At 45.8% G+C, this 16955-nt stretch overlaps 2 protein-coding genes across 2 annotated transcripts; both read right to left on the reverse strand.

The window, feature by feature from the left end:
- Positions 1-2717: 2717 nt before the first annotated feature.
- Positions 2718-9091, reverse strand: ZAR1 (zygote arrest 1). Its single transcript, XM_049887105.1, has 4 exons — positions 8128-9091; positions 5549-5641; positions 5389-5463; positions 2718-3040 (listed from the first exon to the last, which is right to left on the reverse strand). The coding sequence occupies exons 1-4, from the start codon at positions 9070-9072 to the stop codon at positions 2897-2899; spliced, it is 1257 nt and encodes a 418-aa protein (XP_049743062.1). The 5' UTR covers positions 9073-9091; the 3' UTR covers positions 2718-2896.
- A 1629-nt stretch (positions 9092-10720) lies between these two features.
- SLC10A4 (solute carrier family 10 member 4) lies at positions 10721-16437 on the reverse strand. Its single transcript, XM_049887106.1, has 3 exons — positions 15645-16437; positions 14641-14851; positions 10721-11309 (listed from the first exon to the last, which is right to left on the reverse strand). The coding sequence occupies exons 1-3, from the start codon at positions 16244-16246 to the stop codon at positions 10797-10799; spliced, it is 1326 nt and encodes a 441-aa protein (XP_049743063.1). The 5' UTR covers positions 16247-16437; the 3' UTR covers positions 10721-10796.
- Between the last annotated feature and the right edge of the window lie 518 nt (positions 16438-16955).

Raw genomic sequence — 16955 nt, forward strand, 5'->3', positions numbered from 1 at the left:
TTAAATACCCTAAGGAAAGCACAGTTTATCTTCTATAAAATAGGGTTAGCTGCCCTGTTAGGAAAATTAACTGCAAACAATATTGAATTTAAAGGACGATTTAACTACGTAATACATAGCCAGCGAATATGTCTTAGGACTTGTTGCAGGTACGTTTCTATTATTAACTCATTCATTCAGGAAATACTAGGCACATATTATGTGCCTCTGCATGCCATGGGAGTCAAATGAGTTTCCTATCCATGTACCTACCCCCAGCCAAATCACTAGTAATAGGTATTAGAACATCGCCCTTACCCACACACCTAAAGAGTTCATTCACTTCTCTTTGGCCCCACCTCCACTTTATCTGATCCCTGCCAGTCTCATTGCTGGTCTACAGGCATCTGTTGTAGTGATTATTTCTTTTTAATGTTGAATCTGTCACCATATCCTACCCCACCAAACCCACTGCCGTTGAGTTGATTACGACTCATAACGACCCTACAGAACAGAGTAGAAACTGTAGGGTTTCCAAGGAGCAGCTAGTGGACTCAAACTGCTGACCTTTGGTTAGCAGCCAAGCTCTTAACCACACTGCACCACCAGGGCTCCCCTATCCCACCACACCTTTAAAAGTCTTCATTGGATTCTCACTGATGACCAGGTAAAGAACAAGCCTCCTTAACAAGGCCTGAAAAGCCCTCCCAGCCTGGCCCTGCCAGTCTCCCCCACCCCTCCCGAAATCATGCCCGTCCCAGACCTCCAGGAGTGTTCTACCACTGGTTCTTCCCACCAGCAGGCCTGTGCACGTGCTGTTGCCTTGGTCTGGGAAATGTCTCCTTCCTCTCTTTGCCTGATTCAACTCACCCAACTTCAACTCTCAGCTGAGGTGTCATTTTCTTAGGCAGGCTTTCCCTACCTCCCTAAGTTAGATTCCCCATTTATTACAGGCACTTAACTGATCCAGTAGCTCCTCCAAAGGACTTTATGTAAAAAGAATGGCCATCTCCCCCACTATGCTGGAAGGTCCATAAGGACAGAGGCCACATCTGTGTTCTGTAGTAGCATAAACCCGTTGCTGTCGAGTCGATTTGACTCACTGTGACCCTAAAAGACAGAACAGAACTGCCCCAAAGGTTTCCAAGGAGCGGCTGTTGGATGCAAACCGCTGACCTCTTGGTTAGCAGCCGAGCTCTTCGCCACTACGCCACCAGGGCTGGCTCCATAGTAAGCACAGGACTGACCAAACTAGTGGTTTTCAAGCTTCAATTCTAAAAGCATCACCAGGTTGCTTGTTAAATGCTTCACCTCCAGATAGTAACTCAGTAGAAACAGGGGCCTAGGAATCTGTTTTTTTTGTTGTTTTTTACAATCACCTCCTAGTAGATATTGATGCAGAAGGGCCTTTCCCATTTCCCTCAAACTCATTTTAAGTCTTTTCATCCTTCACATTTGACTACACAAGCATCCACGATGTTAACAGACTCATATGCCCGTCTACAGTAGGGAGATGGCTAGGGAATAGGAAGAAGGCATAATTAGCACCTTGTTTTTTTCTTTTCCCGATTATGTGGTTTCCCTAACCATGAAACCAATAACCTTCATCTCAGAGTGGGCCTCAGTGTTCTCTCTGGATCATCTGGAAAGCTGTTTTGTGCAGCTAGGATGGAGAATCCTGCTTAAGACAGCAAAAAACACTTTCCTGATTATAGCTGCAAGTCAATGAAGGCCAGAGCTGTCAAACTGATTTGAAATCTTTAAAAACATTTATTTTAGGGGGCTTTTTAAGAAACTCTGGTGGTGTAGTGGTTAAGTGCTACAGCTGCTAACCAAAGGGTCAGCAGTTCGAATCTACCAGGTGCTCCTTGGAAACTCTATGGGGTAGTTCTACTCTGTACTATAGGGTCGCTAAGAGTCAGAATTAACTCGACGGCACTGGGTTTGGTTTGGTTTTTTTGGATGGCACAGCAGTTAAGCAGCTCAGCTGCTAGCCAAAGGTTGGTGGTTTGAACCCACTGGCAATCTGGTGATCTGCTCCTGTAAAGATTATAGCCTTGAAAACCCTGTAAGGGCAGTTCTACTCTGTCACTCTGAGTGGGAATCAATTCGAGGGCACCTAATGGGTTTAAAAAAAAAAAAAAAGCTTTGTTTTTTAAATCATTTTTTTAAACAGGCAATTACCACCTGAAGTTCATTGATAGATTTGTTATTTAACATCTTAAAGGAGTTGCCCTTAGCCACCCCATCCCCAGCCTCACTTGCACCACACATGCAGGAAATGATTACAAAGTCAGTTTATAATTCTCCTGAGCCTCCAATAGTCTGTTACCTACTAAACCAAGCAAGATCATCCCATATGCACTGAAGCTACCACCTACACCTCACCAGCCTCTGAAGTTTTCTGACTTTGGGTTACCCCCAACTAGCTCCACACATGAAGGAACAGCTGCCTCCACCTCCTTCTCCCTTAGAGGATCAGATGCTTATTTTAATATGGAAAAAGCTTCTTTTCATTCAATAAATCTCTTATAAGCTTAGCCCTACAGATCTACGTAAACTGTAAACCTCATGTCCGTGAGCCCCTAAGTTGTTTCTCAAGCTACTGTTACCTAGCTCAGAGCCCAGCACACCATGTGCATTGAACCAATGTGGAAAATAAAGGTAAAGTTGGTAAAGTTGACAGCCTCAGACTGTTAGCACAAAACAAGCTCTCCTAAAATTTATTTTTAAAAACATGAAGATTTTATGCAATTTATAAGTTGTGTTGCAATACCTTTATTTGAAGGCTTTGTCAAAGTACACTGCCTTTCATGAAGTATTTTGAGAAGGGGGAGGTAGAAAGGAGAAGGGGCGAGGAAAAAAGCTCACTTGTCTGCTCCATTACTGCGCTCCACAGGACCATTTTTACATTTGTTTAAATGATATATTTAAAGCTGAAAGTGCTGTCACAGGAGAGGCGTTTGCCTTTGCATCTCCCACACAAATCTTGTCGATGGGGCCTCTTAGGGTCGACATGGCGAAGTTTTACTGGGCAGGAGCATCTCGTCTGTTTACAACTCTAAAAAATCAAAGTGAGAAGTACATAACAGAAGATAAACCCCTTGGTGATTTCCAAGGACTTCAAGGTTTTCTTGGTTTTTTTTTTTCCTAGTCCATTCAAATACTTAACTGAATGTACTCTAAGCAAGGCCTTGTGCTCATCTTGTTTTATGTCACATCCTACCTAGCAATGATTGCGTTAAGAATTGAACACATCTAACTATGTACTGGAAACCCTGGTGGTGTAGTGGTTAAGTGCTACAGCTGCTGATGAAAAGGCTGGCAGTTCGAAACCACCAGGCGCTCCTTGGAAACTACGGGCAGTTCTACTCTGTCCTATAGGGTCGCTATGAGTCGGATTCGACTCAATGGGACTAGGTTTGGTTTTTCTTTTTTAAACTATGTAGTGACGTCCCTGGGTGGCAGAAAAGGTTACGTGCTTGGCTGCTAACAGAAAGGTTGTTGGTTTAAGTCTACCTAGAGGCATCTCAGAAGAAAGGCCTGGTGCTCTACTTCCAAAAAATCAGCCATTGAAAACACTAAGGAGCACAGTTCTACCAACACGCATGGGGCTGCCATGAGTCTGAATCGACTTGATACCAACTGGTTGGTTAGCTATGCTGCAGTGGTTCCATATCACATCTGATTCAGTTCTCAGTTGTGAAGTTTCTTATGAAACCTGGAATTTTCTAGGGGGAGATACTTTCCTGCACTGGAAAGGTGGAGAACAAACAAGTGGGGGGAGGAGGATTCTGACAATGAAAGCTAAGGACCAGTGACTAGCAAGCCTAAGGTCAGGCCTGTCATCAGTGGCCGGCTGACATTACCCCTTCTGCTGTAAGTGCTCTCAAGATGAGGCAGCTGGGCAGAGCAGCAACTGCTGAGCAAAGAGCAGAGTGGCTGGGTACCACTGCCTTAGAACCTTTCTTCCTGCTGTCACCTAGAAGTCCACACAGTTTTTCATACTTCAGGCTTTGCTAGCTGTGTGATAAATTTAATCACTTCCTTCCTCTTAGCAGATTTCTGAAGTCCCTTAGTGCAGTGCTTAGTTAACAGTAAACAAGCAATGTTACCAGTTATCCCTCACTTAATCTCCCCATAAAGCTGGGCAACAACTTTTAGATTTACTTTAAAACAAACTGTCCTCCCTTTGGGAACTCTCAGGCAAGACTGAAACTTTAAAACTCTCTGCTTATTCTAAATACTTTAACTTGGGTATGTGCTTCATAAAAAGCACTCAGATAAAATAGTTGACCTTCCCACCTCATGTTAGTAGAAAAGTAGTCTAGTTTTCAGATTATTTTCTCTCATGTCAGACCCTGGGTAGCAAGTAAAACATTCTTCCACATCGCAAAGTGAGGTAACACTCTCAAAGAGGTTGACAGAGCTTTGCAAGGGCAGAAGGAAACTAACATCTAAACCCTTATTTCCCAATAGATATTCTACTACTTCCTCCTACCAAAAAGTCATCAGAAACTAAGGTATCTGTCATCCAAACTCCCTGAGGGACCAAACTGCTGGGCTGAAGGCTGTGGGGACCATGGTCTCAGGGAACATCTAGCTTAATTGGCATAACATAGTTTATAAAGAAAATGTTCTACATTCTACTTTGGTGAGTAGCATCTGGAGTCTTAAAAGGGTGTGAGCAACCATCTAGGGTACTCCACTGTTCTCACCCCTTCAGGAACAAGGGAGAAGGAAAAAAACAAGATACAAGAGAAAGACTAGTCCAAAGAACTAACAGATCACATTTACCATGGCCTCCACCAGACTGAGTCCAGCACAACTAGATGGTGCCGGGCTACCTCCACTGACTGCTCTGACAGGGATCAAAATAGAGAGTCCCAGCAGAGCTGGAGAAAAATGCAAAACAAAATTCTAACTCACAAAAAAAGACCAGACTTACTGGCCTGACAGTGACTGGAGAAACCCTGGCCTGACAGTGACTGGAGAAACCCCAAGAGTATGGTCCCTGGATACCCTTTTAGCTCAGTAATGTGACTCCTGAGGTTCATCCTTCAGCCAAAGATTAGACCGGTCCATAAAACAAAACGAGACTAAAGGGGTGCAACAGCCCAGGGACAAGGACTAGAAGACGGGGGGACAGGAAAGCTGGTAATAGGGAACCCAGGAGATTGAAAACAGAGAGTGTTGACAGGTCATGGAGTTGTTAACCAAAGTCAAAACAACATGTGTTCTAACTGTTTAATGAGAAACTAGCTCTGTAAACCTTCATCTAAAGTACAATTAAAAAAAAAAAAAAAAAAAAAACAAGGTATCTGGGTACCTAGCCTCTTTAAGAAATACATTCAAGAAACTAAAACTCTCTACCACTACAAAACTGAGGCCCCAAATGAAAACATTTACTTGACAGATGATATCCTCCACTTTGTAAGGGTTATAAGACTTCTGACAACTTCTGCAAAATTGCTTGAAGTAAACCTGTAATGAAAGAGAGAGGAAAACTGAAAGCAAAACCCTGTTGGCACTTTGTTTAAAAAGATGCCAGTTACAAGGGATTTCTTACCTTGTTAGTGCCCTGTACACACCACACATATGCACTTTCCCATCGGATGTTGCAGTCCTTGCAGTGATAATAGCCATACTTCTGCTCTAAGAACTGAACAGAATACCAGAGTTTAACTAACATAACAGTTGAATTACCCTTCATTGCAGAAGCTGGGAAGGATCTAATATTTAAAAATTGGCAACCTTATTCTAGATCATGGAGGAAAAAACAGTAGGATCAGGTTTAGATAAACTTCTACACTATAGTAATCAAATGAGCTAATGGACATGTTATCAGGAAGGACCAGTCCCTGCAGAGAGACATCACGCTTGGTAAAGTAGAAGGTCAGTGAAAAAGAGGAAGACCCACGAGACAGACTGACACAGTGGCTGCAATGATGGACTCAAGAATAACAATAGTTGTGAGGATGGTGCAGACCCGGCAGTGTTTTGTTCTGTTGTACACAAGGTCACTATGAGTTGGAACTGACTCAGTGCACCTAACAACTACAATGGCTTAGTCAAGCAAATAAGTAAATATGAGTCCAAAAATGTTTATACACCAGCTTAACTTGGTTCATATAAGGCAGGGGAACAAATATGACTATATAGGTGTTTTCTCTCAGGCAAGAAAAAGCTAAACATCTAGGGTTTACTGAAGCCTGAAATTCTCTTTAGGGAGGCCTTTTCTCTGTAGAAGAGTCTGATCTTAGAACTTACACATAAGGAAGTGGTTACCCTGAAGAAAATGAACAGACTCTGCACCATAAGATACCTTAAGGTGTGTTTCCAAGATTTCCAATTCTTTACCCTGCTGGTGAGGGCAGTGGTAGATGAGTGGTAGAATTTTCACCTTCCATGCGGGAGGCCTGGGGTTCCCTTCCAAGGCACCTCGAGTATAGCCACCGCTCACTTGTCAGTGGAGGCTTGTGTATTGTTGCTGTGATGCTGAACAGATTTCAGGGAGCTTTCAGAGTAACACAGACTAGGAAGAAAGGCCTGGTGATCTGCTTCTTAAAATCTGCCAATGAAAAACCCTATGGATCACAACGGTCCAAGCCCATGGGGCACGGGGCCCCTCCGTGAGTCGGGCTGACTAGAAGGCAGCTAACAACATCACCCTGCTACTTAAATTTTCACCAGATTTAAGTCATATTTAATGTGAACTAAAGTAGTATTTGGAAACCCTGGTGGCATAGTGGTTAAGTGCTACGGCTGCTAACCAAAGGGTTGGCAGTTCAACTCCACCAGGCGCTCCTTGGAAACCCTATGGGGCAGTTCTACCCTGTCCTGTAGGGTTGCTATGAGTCGGAATGGACTCGATGGCACTGGGTTTGGTTTGTTTTTTTGGTAAAGTAGTATTACTTTCTTTAGCTTCCCTTCTTCCCTCTCCCAGTGAGAAGTTACAAACAAATTTCTTGGGAGTTAGTAAGTGGGAGTATGGAGTAAGGTGTATATAAGCTTATATGTGACAGACTGACTTGGTTTGTAAATGTTCACTTAAAGCTCAATAAAAATTATTAAAAAGAAAAAATTTCTTCGGAGTTAGGCCTTTACAACAGAAGAAACTTTGAAAAGCACTTAGAGCAATCTCACAGGTGAGCAAATTGAAGCCTAGGAAGGTGGAGGCTTGCCTAAAAACACATTTTGTCCATGGCCAGACTGGGGCTGAGAGCTTCTTAATTTCACGCCCCGCCCCCCACCTCCCTTCTTAAAAGAGCCTCTACAATGGCTGTGGAAGTGAGCAACAAAGAACTCCTCCCAGCCTCTCACTCCTCTTATGCCTTCCTTCCCACTTCCCCTGGGTTATAATGGTCCTCTGTGCACCTCTAAGCCCTTTGGAGTTCAGCTAGTGTGAACTGGTCCCCCAAAGCCTACTGCTCTCTCCGGCAGCAACACTGGACAGTCAGACTGCCTTAGCAGTATTGAGCTCGTCCTGCAGGGGTACTTTTCAAAAGCAAGGAAAGCTCCTAAAGGGGGCGTTCCAGGAGCTCTAGCTTCCAGCAGACTGTCGGCTTGGAAGATGGAGGTCAGAGCTGGAGATGCGGAAGAGCTGAACAGGAGGACCCCAGACAATTGTTAATAAGGCTTTTCCCAAATTGAGCGCGGAAATAGGAGTCACATCTCAGGAATCCACTCTTCTGCCCGCGAGGTCACCTTGCAGTCCATGTGAGTACCCTCCCTAAAAAAAGCCCAAACTGGGATGTGAGTACCCTCCCTAGGTCATATAAATGCGGGGTCCAGAGCGGACCATTTGCCTAAGGTCAGGGTTTCATACTGCATACATGCTCAGAATAAAAGTATTAAAAAGGCATGTTCCTGGCCAATGGTGTTCCTTTGGAGCCAATGCTTTGCAATAGTTGCAAATAAGAACCAAGCTAAACTGGATTCAATTCGAACTGAAAGAAGACACCTGAAAGAAGCTAGGAGTGGCTGTAGAAACGCAGCAGGTGTGTGGCCTAAGGAAGCTTTGCGCCTCCGCATGTCCTGAGCAGTCACAGGGCGCCGGCAGGAGCAGGAACCAGAAGACCCGTCACGTCCCATGCCCTCGGGGACCGCCCCAAACCTCAGGTCGCCCCTGGCCGGCCCAGGCCTCACCTGGAAACGCAGGCGCTCCTTGCTCGGCTCGGGGCTCCGCGGCGGCGACGACCTCTCTCCCGCGACGGCCGCATCCTCGTCATCCTCGGCCCTGTTCGCCGGCTCAGGGCTCCTCGGGGCCGCGACACCTCCCCGGGCCTCCTGCAGCGGTGGTACGTCCCCGTCGGCAGGCTGCTCCCAGCTCGCTCGCACCGCGGCCTGTGCCTCGTCGTCGTCGTCGTCTTCCTCGGACTGCGGCCACTGGGGCGCCTTCCTCGCCGACGGCGCGCCCTGCTCCGGACTTTCGGGCCTCGGGGACGGCCCTCGCTTTCCCTCGAGCGCCCGGGTCTTCTGCTCGCCGGCTCCCGCTGCTGCGGCCTCGGTTCCCTCGAGGAAGGTGGTGAGGCGGCGGGAGACCACCGGGGAGTACACCGCGACCGTGCGCGGGAAGCGCACGGCCCGCGGGGCGCCGCTTGACGGACTGCCCTGTTCTGGGCCCCGGCGAGCCGACTGCGGGGAAACCAAGCCGCCGCCGCCCGCGCCCTCGGCGCCCGGGCGGGTCGAGAGGCCGGGGTCGCCGGCCCTGCGCAGCAGCGTGCGCCGCCCCAGCGAACACTGCACCGAGGCATCGCGGCGTGGGTTCACCTGCACACCCACGTCGCGGCTGCTGGCCCTGCGGTGCCGCGGGGCGAGGCCGGGGCTCACCTGGGACAGGAGGGCCATGAGCTGCGCCCGCTGGTAGCTGTCGAAGTACTCGGCGGCCATCAGCTGCCCGTAGCCGGGGAAAGACGTCGAGGCTACCCCCACCGAGGAGGAGGAAGCGGGAAGGTAGGCCCTGCTGCGGTGCCGCCACCCGCCCCCTCCCGCCGTGACCTTGCCCTTGGCGGCCGGCGGGTAGGGGTATGAGTAAGGGGTGCACGCGGGGTACATGTAACCGTCCAACACTTCGTCTTCTGGGGCAGCCATAAGCTCAGCCGCAGCAGCTAGCACCCGCCGCGCCTAAGTAGGCAGCCTTGCGGGGGCGGCCGCGGAGGCGTGAACTGCCCTTGGCTCCGAGCGCGGGCCCCACTCGCAGCGCCGCACCGCCCTCCGCACCCTTCTCGCCTCGGGTTTGTTCCCCGTGCCCAGGCTGCAGGGGCCCTCCCCGACCCTCTCCACGTGGAAATTCTCCACACCAGGAAGTCTGGAAAGAAGGCTTTCTTTGGGATGAAAGAACTGATTTATAAGTGAACTCGTCTGAGGTGATTTGGAATCCAACAAGAGAAGTATCACCGCGATTAGCTGCGCCAGGTGGTGCCCACACCCTGATTGTTGCAGGTGTCTGCGCCGCCGGGGAAGCTGAGGCGAGGCGAGGCGGCGTGCCTCTGGGTGAGTAAGAATACGACGGTTTGGGGAACTGCTTTGGGTCTGTTAGCTATGATTTGAGGTTATAGTGTATCTCAGAGTGGCCCTCTGAAGTCTTTCCGTAAGTGTATGGGGAAGCATTCTAGGGCTTTCATATCTAGGCTAATTGTTTTCTCCCCTGGGGCACGTTTCCCCATTCCACCGCCACCCCCACAAAATGATGACCAGGAGGTACTGTTGAGTGTCGACTGTTGCTCCTCTCCAAACCAAAACCGAAACCCACTGCGACCGATTCTGACACCTAGTGACCCCCACATGGTTTCCAAGGCTGGAAATTTCTACAAAGGCAGACTGCCACATCTTTCTCCTGCAGAGCGGCTGGTGGTTTTGAGCCGCTGATCTTTCACTTAGCTGTCAATAGCTTTATCCACTGCGTCAGAAGGGCTCCTTTGCTCCTCTCCAGGGATAGTAAAAACCAAGCCAAACCTGCTGCTGTAAGTTCATTCTGAGTCAGCGACCTTATAGGACAGAGCAGAGCTGCCCTTATTATAGTGTTTCCAAGGAGCAGCTGGTGGATTTGAACCGCCAACCTTTTGGTTAAGCAGCCGAGCTCCAAGTTCTCTAAATTTTCCGAATCAGACTATCCTGCCAACAGATAAATTGATTTGGGGTGTGTTTACGTAAATGCTGAAGACCAAACCAGTCCCCACTTCCAAAGGAAATGCTTTGTCCACTAGAAAAAAAGTTGGCTGTTCATCAGCAGTAGACACGAGATCAAGTAAACACAGACATTAATATAATTTTTCTCCGATTTGAAACAAGTTTGACAATAAGCTGCTATACTCTTATTTCATTGTTTAATTGACCTGTTTGGGGATTTCCCTGAATAAAGGTCAAAATCAGCATTGTCAGGTATTTATAAATTGAGCAGAATACAATTTTATACAATTACATTAAACTCAATTATGCTTTACAAATATAGGGTTTTTTTTACCCATATAAGCTAATGCACCAAAATTCTACATTTCCAACACCCTATTTTCTAATAATTCACATATTTGAAACAGTCATAGAAATTGGTAATGGTGAAAACCAAAAAACACAGTTAACTAGCTCAGGCTTCACTTTAATGGTCCCAGGTGCAGGTTATATTATGGCATTGATTCGTAATTTGTGAAAACTGCTTGGTTAATACACCAATGCAACCTTACAATGGGAAGATCATAATTGTTACATGTATGATAATGCAAACCAATTTTATCCTTTATGTAAACCAATACAGTACCACAGACCATAAATATGAAGTAATGTATCAGCCACATAGACGTTCTCATGTATCTCCATGTTTAGACAGAAGTCTGGGTAGTCTCCATGATGATTAAATTATCTGTGTTCACTGTGCCATAGGAAGTGTCTGCCATTTCCTCTTCTTTTAGTTTCTTATAAGAAATATCTGTATCTTCATCTTCATCTAAAGGATCTCGCTTGTGCAATATTTCACTTCCATACACTTTATATATTAAAACAAAAATCCCTGCTTCTGCAGACTGGAAAAGGGCATAAAGCAAGGGAAACATGTACATACTTCCTATAAGCTGTGGTGGAAAGGCCAGTTTCAGAATGGCAGTGCAGAGCTGCACGTTCTGACTACCTGTTTCCAGACACACAGTCCTCTTGCAGTTAGATGGAAGGTGGAAGAGGGTAGCTAAGCCATAGCCTGAGGCATAGCCTGCTAAAGGCATAAAAATTGCTATCACATAAACAGCTGCAGGGATACTTGCCAGCAGTTCAGGTCCTAACATAGTGCCAGTCATTATGAAAAGGACCACCAGAGTCACTAGCAGAGACCACAGGGAAACCTAGTAATAGAAAATGGATAGACAAGCCATCAAAAGTAAGACAGTTCAAAAAGAATTCAGGTAAGAGAATCATAATTTCTTGGAAGAAGAGTCCTCCCACACAAAAAGGAGATATTTGCCCTAAAATATTTTTGACAAAGTATCTCTGAAGGGGGTCACCTCCTGAAGGCATCCAGATCCATGTCAAACAGCTTGAATTGCTAGGAGGCTGTCCTTATGTCTAGTGACAATTTGCCTTCTATAGCCTCTAGCTATTGCCTTGGATGTGCTCTTAGGAGCAACATAAACCCGTCTACTTCTTCTGAAAAACAGCTCTTCAGGAACGTTAACACTTGTCCAGAACATCCCCAGACTTGCAGCCTCCATCACACAACTTTGTCTGGGAGTCCTGACTGCTGTGAGAGAGTACGTTTAATTTGTGAATGTGCCTCGGCAAACAGATCAGCAGAATTGAGCCCAATACCCCAGATATGTTCTGATGAATGCAGTGGTCAAGGGGACTTCTGCTTTCCCTGAACAGGACCCCGTGTTTCCCATAACAAATTAGTTCTGGTTTTGCACATGACGGGGTGTAGTTGCTATTAAATTTTATGAAATGTGGTGTGTGATGCTTTTAATCTTCAGAATACTTTTTACTGCAGAGGATTATTAGCAACACTGAAACAACTGCCATTTCTTAGATCATGTAAGAGAAAAAAATGTAAAGGGAGATGTGAGAAATTATTTGCAATTTTGCAAGCCCCCCTCTTTTTCCATCTGTTCATAAGGAACCCCCCATCTGCATGTCTCTAGTGATGCTTAGGAGTTATTAAAAAAAAAAAATTGCTGTCGAGTCAATTCCAACTCACAGCAACCCTATGGACAGAGTACAACTGCCCAATGGACTGGTGGATTCAAACTGCTAAGCTTTTAGTTAGCAACTGTAGCACTTAACCACTGGGCCACCAGGGTACCTCAGGAATTTTTTTTAACAGGTGGATTTTAGAGGTATTATAGCTATGAGTCGGAATCGATGGCAATGGGTTGGGATAGCTGATTCTGTATACGACTTGTCATCCTGATGGTCTGACTGATACATTTCACTCATTCAAGTAAACTGCCTGCGTAAAATAGTTCATTGATAGTTAACTTGTTTTTAAAAAGGAGGGGAAGTAGGAGGGAGAATGAGAGAGAGATGGAGAACAACTTCAGTTTTGCTACTGGTTCCCTGGACATCTGTGAGGAAACTCTTGGAGTTTGTGGGATTGGTATATTCTTTACATTCTTCTTAAATATACAGATTTATAATTTATCTGGGCTGGTCAAAAATTCTACCCTAGCAGATGCTGAAATAATTATGATATAAATTACTTATACTACAAATGTGCAGTTGGCAGAAACTAAACCATTCTAAATCAAACATCTTATATGAAGTTTCAAAGTGTGTCCACACTGAAAGCATTGCCAGGAAATCCGTGATTCTTCAGTTTGCAAATACTGGTTCCAAAGTTTCCTTTGAACTATTTTAAATCATTTCAGTGAGCACTGATATTGAATGTTCATTTTAAAGTGTTTGCATAACCATGTTATAAACCATGTTTTAGTAGTAATAGCGTGTTGGCTAAAGACTAAGGATGGGTTCACCTTAAACTCAAAGTCAGCCAAACTTATCGAATTGTATTTTAGTGTATTTATTCGGTTTTTAGCATGTAAAGTAGCTGATTTGATTGATTTCCTCTGAGAATTCTTAAGATCTTAAAGTAAATGCCATCACATTAATAGTATTAGCTTAATGATTAAGCTTAATAAATTCTTTAATGCATATCAAAATTATCTATGGATACATTATATATAAATATACAAACCGCTGCCAAACCCATTGCCATTGAGTTGATTCCAATTCATACTGACCCTATAAGACAGAGTAGAACTGCTGCATAGGGTTTCCGAGGCTGTACTCTTTCTGGAAGCAGACTAGCCACATCTTTCTCCCGTGGAGCAGCTGGTGGGTTTGAACTGCCACCCTTTGGTTAGCAGCCAAGTGTTTAACCACTTTGCCACCAGGGCTTTTCATACATACATATATTTATTATATACCTACATACTCATGAAAAACCCATTGCCGTCAAGTCGATTCCAATTCATAGCAACTCTATAGGACAGAGTAGAACTGCCCCATAGGGTTTCCGAGGAGCAGCTGGTGAATTTGAACTGCTGACCTTTTGGTTAGCAGCCTATCTCTTAATCATATTTATTACATTCAGAATATATATGCTTCTTATAAAACAGGATTTAAAAAAAATTTAAGACTGGATATGTGTACAGAAAAGAACTCTAATTTTGTAAAACAAAAATTATATCATCTTAAATCTACATAATTGAAATAGTGGAGTGGTTCTTTTCCTCTTCATTTGTCTTAAGGAATTGCCTATGCATTTTACAGTAACTAGTTATGTACTTTATTTGACTAATTTCCTGAGATAAGAATCCTGTTCATGAATGACTCTTATTTACAACTATTTTTGAGTTCTCAAAGAAAGTTTAATTTATGAATATTTAACATTTTCTCCAACTATCAGAAGATCACTACTGCTATGAAAATACCAGTTTTTGAAAATAAAGCAGTATTGAAAATACTGCAGAAAATAATATAAATCCTACATCTTTTCACAAGCTTTAGAAATCATATAAAATGGGGAAAGAAATATAAACGGGGAAAGAAAAAGAAACACACAAATTTAGTAAAGCCATATAATCTATATTCTTAACCCGGGACCTATTTTATTTTGTGTTCTGAGGCAAATATTTTGTGTATTCTACCCGAATGCCACAATTTAACTTTTCAAATATTTTAGCCTTATTAGTGTCCAGATTTATTTTAAGAAAATAAATAAAACATTTTTAAACAAACTTATTACAGGGTTTCTCAGAATTAGAGTTCTACTTTTAAAAATATAGTAATGTATTTCTAAAATACTGCACAAATTCTATTAAAAATAATTTTATTTAATCTGCTTTGATTTTTACAGTTTGCTAGTGGAAAATATGTTGCTACTTAATAGCATTGTTATCTCCCCCCCTCCCACTATCTATTTCCTCCCACAAAGTACTGGTCATTTATTTATGCTGTTTTTAATTAAGCTGTGTCTTAATTAAAGCTGCCATTTTAGGAATTCAAAAAAGTGGTTATCTTTGCTGCATAAGCTTTTTTTTTTTTTAAGTTTATCTATGCAAGTGTTGCCAAGCCCTTTTCCTCCTTCCCCCTCTTTCCAAACTGCTTAGAGTTTCAGAAAGGAATAGAGACCAAGGACGCTAAGAGAGACAGGGTATATCAATGAAAGAGTGGCTTTACCTTCACAATGTAGTCAGCCACCCGGTTGTATCTGTAGCGAATGAAGATGCCCAACCCAATAGGGATGAGGGTGCTGCACAGAGTCAGGGTCACTGCTCCTAGGGGTAGTAACTGCACAAGAGGAGTGTTGATCCATGCCCGGCTGTAGATCCACAGGCACAGAGGCATCAAGAACAGGGCCAGAAGTGTGGAGGAGACGGTCATGATGATGCTGCAGAAAGGGGAATGAGCACAAGTCAGCAAGTTGGCTTTCAACCCAAGAGCCAGCCAACCTTTTTCTTGAACATTGGGTGGAGGGGAGAAGGGAGACTGCAAGTCCCTGGGGTTGAAGTCTGGGGAGGACCTACTTCATCGGAGGGGAGTGCCAAGGGAACACTAAAACCCAACTGAAACATGAAACCTGAGGCAGGAGAAAAATATTACCTCATGACCACTGCCCCTGGCTTTAAAATATGGAACTGAAGACAGCCTGGATGATTCGCAGTGCAAGGAGCATTTTTTCTATTTTTTTAATTCTCCAAAGCACCCTGCAATGTTAGACATGTTAAAGCTGCCGAGTACTAGTTGTTGGATTAAACTGAATTATGTTGTATTCTAGATGAGATTACTCTCTTTATTGGAGCCAATAACCCTATTATGCTTTTCCATTTCCAGCGAGTCCGAGCTTCAGACTTCCCCATTCCCTTTGTCTTCCAGCTGCCCAAGGCCTGCACTGAGAGCCTACCACTTAAAGAGGGAGGTGGGTCAGTTGAAAGGCCTGAGCTGTGGGTGAAACCCCAAGATCCTCAGAGCAGCTCAGTCTGTGTCTACATCTTTCCCCCTGTGACCTGTCAGCGTCTCTCCTTTTTCTAAAGCCCAGGCATCGAGATTTCCTCCACTTTGTTCTCCCACCTTCTGTGTTTCATTCTACCCATCTCTACTTCCTCTCTCCTTGGTCTTGAACCCGTGGCTGTGAACGCGCTTGGCTAGCCTAAGAATGATCCTAAAGAACAGAGAGGTCATACCTGAGATTCATGTCGCCGTCAACCAGCAGGGACATAAGATTGGAGAGATTTCCGCCGGGACAGCAGCCACACAGGAGTACCGCCACAGCGGCCACCTCGTCCAGCTTGAAGGTGAGGGCCAGCAGGAAGGCCAGCAGCGGCAGGAAGCCAAACTGGCAGAGCGCGGCTAGCAGCGCGCCCACGGGCCGGCGGACGTGCGCGCAGAAGTGGTTCACGTCCACCGTGCAGCCCAAACCCAGCATGGTGATGCACAGGGCGGCGCCCACGAAGACGTTCAGCCCGTGGTTCAGCGGCGTGTCCCAGAAAGGGGTGTCGTGGGAGGTCCAGAACGGAGGGAATGAGGGCGGACTCTGGCTCGCCGCGCCGCCTGCGAAGCTGCTGGACGTCGGCTCCGGGGTCGGAGTAGGGCTAGGGCTGAAGCTGATGCTCGGACTGGGCTCGAGACTGAGGCTGGGGCTGGGGCTGGGGCTAGGGCTGGAGGTAGGAGCAAGGTGGAAGTCTGGGCCGGGGCTCACGCTGCTGGCATTGGGTGACAAGGTATAGTTGTCTGGCAGCAAAGAGGACGGCTCAAAGAACTGGGTTGCGTTGTCGGTGCCGTCCATGGCGCTGTCGGCGGGAGCCGGAGGTCTGGCTCCTGTCCGTGCCAAGGATTCCTGTCCCCTCACGCCGCGCACGCCTCCTCTGCCCTGGGTCCTCGCAGCCCCACTGCACCACCGTCAGCCCCTTGCCGGTGGCGCCCTTGGAGGCAGGAGGCGTCGGGTTCGATAGGTGCTCGCTCTGCGCCCCCAGCCCAGGTCCGTCTACGCCACTGGCTGGCACTTAAGAAAGTGCAGACCCCGCGGGTGAGCCCAATCAGTGGCGTCGGCGCTCTGCGCCCCGCGTGGGCAGGCCCCGCCCCTCGCCGAGGCCCGCGCCGGCGGCTGGAAGGCCCCTCCTTTTAATCACCAGTAAGTGGTTCTGTTAGAGAGAGGGTAGCCAGGGGCGGAACAAAGACCTGACAAAGGAAAAGATGACAAAACCGTGCCTGGCTGCTTATCAAGTTCTCTGAGGGGCTCTGCTTCTTTGATGATGAAATCTGGAGCCTCAGACTCATAGGGTAAGGAAAAAAAACAAAAAACCAAAAACCTTTCTGCGCACTCACATAAACAATACGGACTGTTTAAATAGCCTATAACCTTTGAGCATCAAGAGGGGCGCCTGACTATATGAAGGACTCTGAGTAGAAGACACAATATCTGGCTTTAATCTGCAATTTTTTAAAAAAATTAGATTTGTATGTTTAACCTTCAAGTAGAAAGTAATATTAGCGCT

Source organism: Elephas maximus, chromosome 5 (assembly GCF_024166365.1).
Source record: "Elephas maximus indicus isolate mEleMax1 chromosome 5, mEleMax1 primary haplotype, whole genome shotgun sequence".
Lineage (NCBI taxonomy): Eukaryota > Metazoa > Chordata > Mammalia > Proboscidea > Elephantidae > Elephas > Elephas maximus.